Source organism: Ammodytes marinus (genome assembly GCF_949987685.1).
Source record: "Ammodytes marinus genome assembly, chromosome: 23".
In the NCBI taxonomy this organism is placed as follows: Eukaryota; Metazoa; Chordata; class Actinopteri; order Uranoscopiformes; family Ammodytidae; genus Ammodytes; species Ammodytes marinus.
The window spans coordinates 17,136,016-17,138,515 of NC_137227.1; the positions used below are offsets into that span (position 1 = coordinate 17,136,016).

Below are 2,500 nucleotides of genomic sequence, written 5' to 3' on the forward strand. Positions count from 1 at the left end.
CTGTCCAATCACCTGCCAGTCACTCACTCTGTGGATTGGTTGGTTGGTCCGTCCGTCCGTCCGACCAATCCAAGATGTCCAAATTTTTTCCTTGTTTATTTCTGTTGTCGTTTGTGTTGACACACTGCCACTGCATGAAGTAATGATTCCCCTGTTTTTTTTTTCTCATCTTATTTTATTTATTTATTTATTTATTTTTCTACAAATGGACCTTTTTTATTTATTTTTTTTATTCACCATTTTATCCCACCTACCTTTCCCCACAATTGTTATTTTATTTTATATTTTATATTTTTTTTATTTTATTTTTTTATTTTCTTTATCCATTTTATCCCACCTACCTTTCCCCACAATTGTTATTTTATTTAATTTTTTTTATTTATTTTTTTTATTTTTTTTATCCATTTTATCCCACCTACCTTTCCCCAATTTTTTAATTTTTTTAAATTTTTTTATTTAATTTTTTTTATTTAATTTTGTTTTTGACGACAGCAAGTTGGAATAGATCAGGGTGACATCCCAGATCTCTCACAGGTCAGTGTACATCTCACCTTCCACTTCCTCATTCTCTCTCTCTTCCTCATCCTCCCTCTCTTCCTCATCCTCCCTCTCTTCCTCATCCTCTCTCTCTCTCTCATTCTCTCTCTCTTCCTCATTCTCTCCCTCTCTCTCTTCCTCCCTCTCTTCCTCATCCTCCCTCTCTTCCTCATCCTCCCTCTCTTCCTCATCCTCTCTCTCTTCCTCATCCTCCCTCTCTTCCTCATTCTCTCTCTTCCTCATCCTCCCTCTCTTCCTCATCCTCCCTCTCTTCCTCATCCTCCCTCTCTTCCTCATTCTCTCTCTCTCTCTCTTCCTCTCTCTCTCTCTCTCATCCTCCCTCTCTTCCTCATCCTCCCTTTCTTCTTTATTATCTGGTTTGTTACGAGCCCGAAATGTAACAACAACCGGAAATGTAATAAAATCCAAAATGCAATGATCGGTCGATAATTGTTACAAAATGCTGAGCCCAAAACGTAATAACTTTTTGCCCATAATGTAACAACTTATTACATTATGGAGCGAATTTTTTTTTTTTTTTACTAATAGTGTAATAATTTTATTCATATATTTAATCAATAATATATGGATTGAAAGCCTAACTGCTTCAATGTTCATTGTCTCTATTTTGTACTATTTATAGGCATATGTTTGAGTAGAATGAACATTTTGGTTTTTATAATATAAACTACTGACAACATTTCTATCAAATTCCAATGCATTTTTTGTCATTAACCCATTGATGACGGCTGCTGCGTGATGCCACATAGGCTCTCCTGCCTGATGCTGCGTCGCGCAGCATTATTACTTTATCTAATTTTCATGGCATTCCCAGCATAGAATGCACTGTCATTGGTTCAAATACACATGAGGTGGGCTTTGTTGATTTTTTTAAGACCACGTGACCACCCAAAAGTTGTGTGGTTTGCCGAAAATCATGTCAATCAAAAAAATAAAAAAATAAAACAAAATAATAAAAAAAATACGCCAGCTATGTCGGCGACAGAACAGTTAGTGGCGTTTGGTGCGCAGAATCAAGGTCTACTATAGACTACTGACGAAAATCACACAACACATTGCATCTATTTATTAACAATATTTAATAATTTTCTAATTCATCTAATTTTGACGATTTTTAGAAATATTTGTTGGTTTGTAAGCGCTAAGGGAGCATGTTTAAATAAAACCTGTGAACCTTAACTTTTAAATGTATTTTATTTCATGTTTCTATGTGCTACACAGGCTTAGATATTAAGGTTTTGGTAGACTTGACAATTCGTACTATTTTTTCAGAAAACCCTCAGGCATTAAGGACATGCATCCTAGATTGCCATAGTCATCAATGGGTTAAGAGCATTTTCAATAAGTTATGTAGAGATGAAGATTGAAGAAAAATCCAGACTGGTCTCTAAATTTTTTCTGGAGCTGTATATCTAAATACACATTGGGTGCCGGGGGGGATGTTTATTTTAATTTGTATTACAATTCTGGTCGTTTGTTAAACTTTGGTCTCTTACATAACTTTCCTTCAACACTTAACGTTGTTTCATTACTCCATACCATCGACTTGCCCTTTATTTCACCCTCTACATTATACCTGTGTGTCCCTTCTAACCATCTCACTCCCTCCCTCTCACTCTCCGCCCACTCATATAACCACTACGCACAGCTTTTCTGGTCTAACCTGATGGTATAGTCTTAGCCAACTCCCCTTTGTTTTCATTGATATTCCTGCTTTCTCTCTTTTCCTGTTCTCAACGCTCCTGTATAGATCCAACAACAGAAAAAAAAAGTTTCTTGGTTTAAATACACTTTCAGCACACGGATTCATCAAAACCCCTTTGGAGCAATCGAAGCCACAAAAGAAATAATGATAATTGCGAGAACAAAGGGCTGAAAATACAAACACTGCGTCACTCCAAGGGAATAGACTCAATGGATGCTGGTTTTGTTTTAATTGTCA

At 36.2% G+C, this 2,500-nt stretch overlaps 1 protein-coding gene across 3 annotated transcripts in view; it reads left to right on the forward strand.

Moving 5' to 3' along the window:
- The window catches only part of LOC307269200 (phosphatidylinositol-binding clathrin assembly protein), a 93,954-nt gene that overhangs the window by 45,973 nt on the left and 45,481 nt on the right, over positions 1 to 2,500 (forward strand). For all 3 annotated transcript variants that reach the window (XM_080052056.1, XM_080052057.1, XM_080052058.1), the window contains one exon: positions 493 to 534. In XM_080052056.1, the coding sequence (XP_079908182.1) occupies positions 493 to 534 (42 nt within the window). The remainder of the gene's footprint in view (positions 1 to 492; positions 535 to 2,500) is intronic.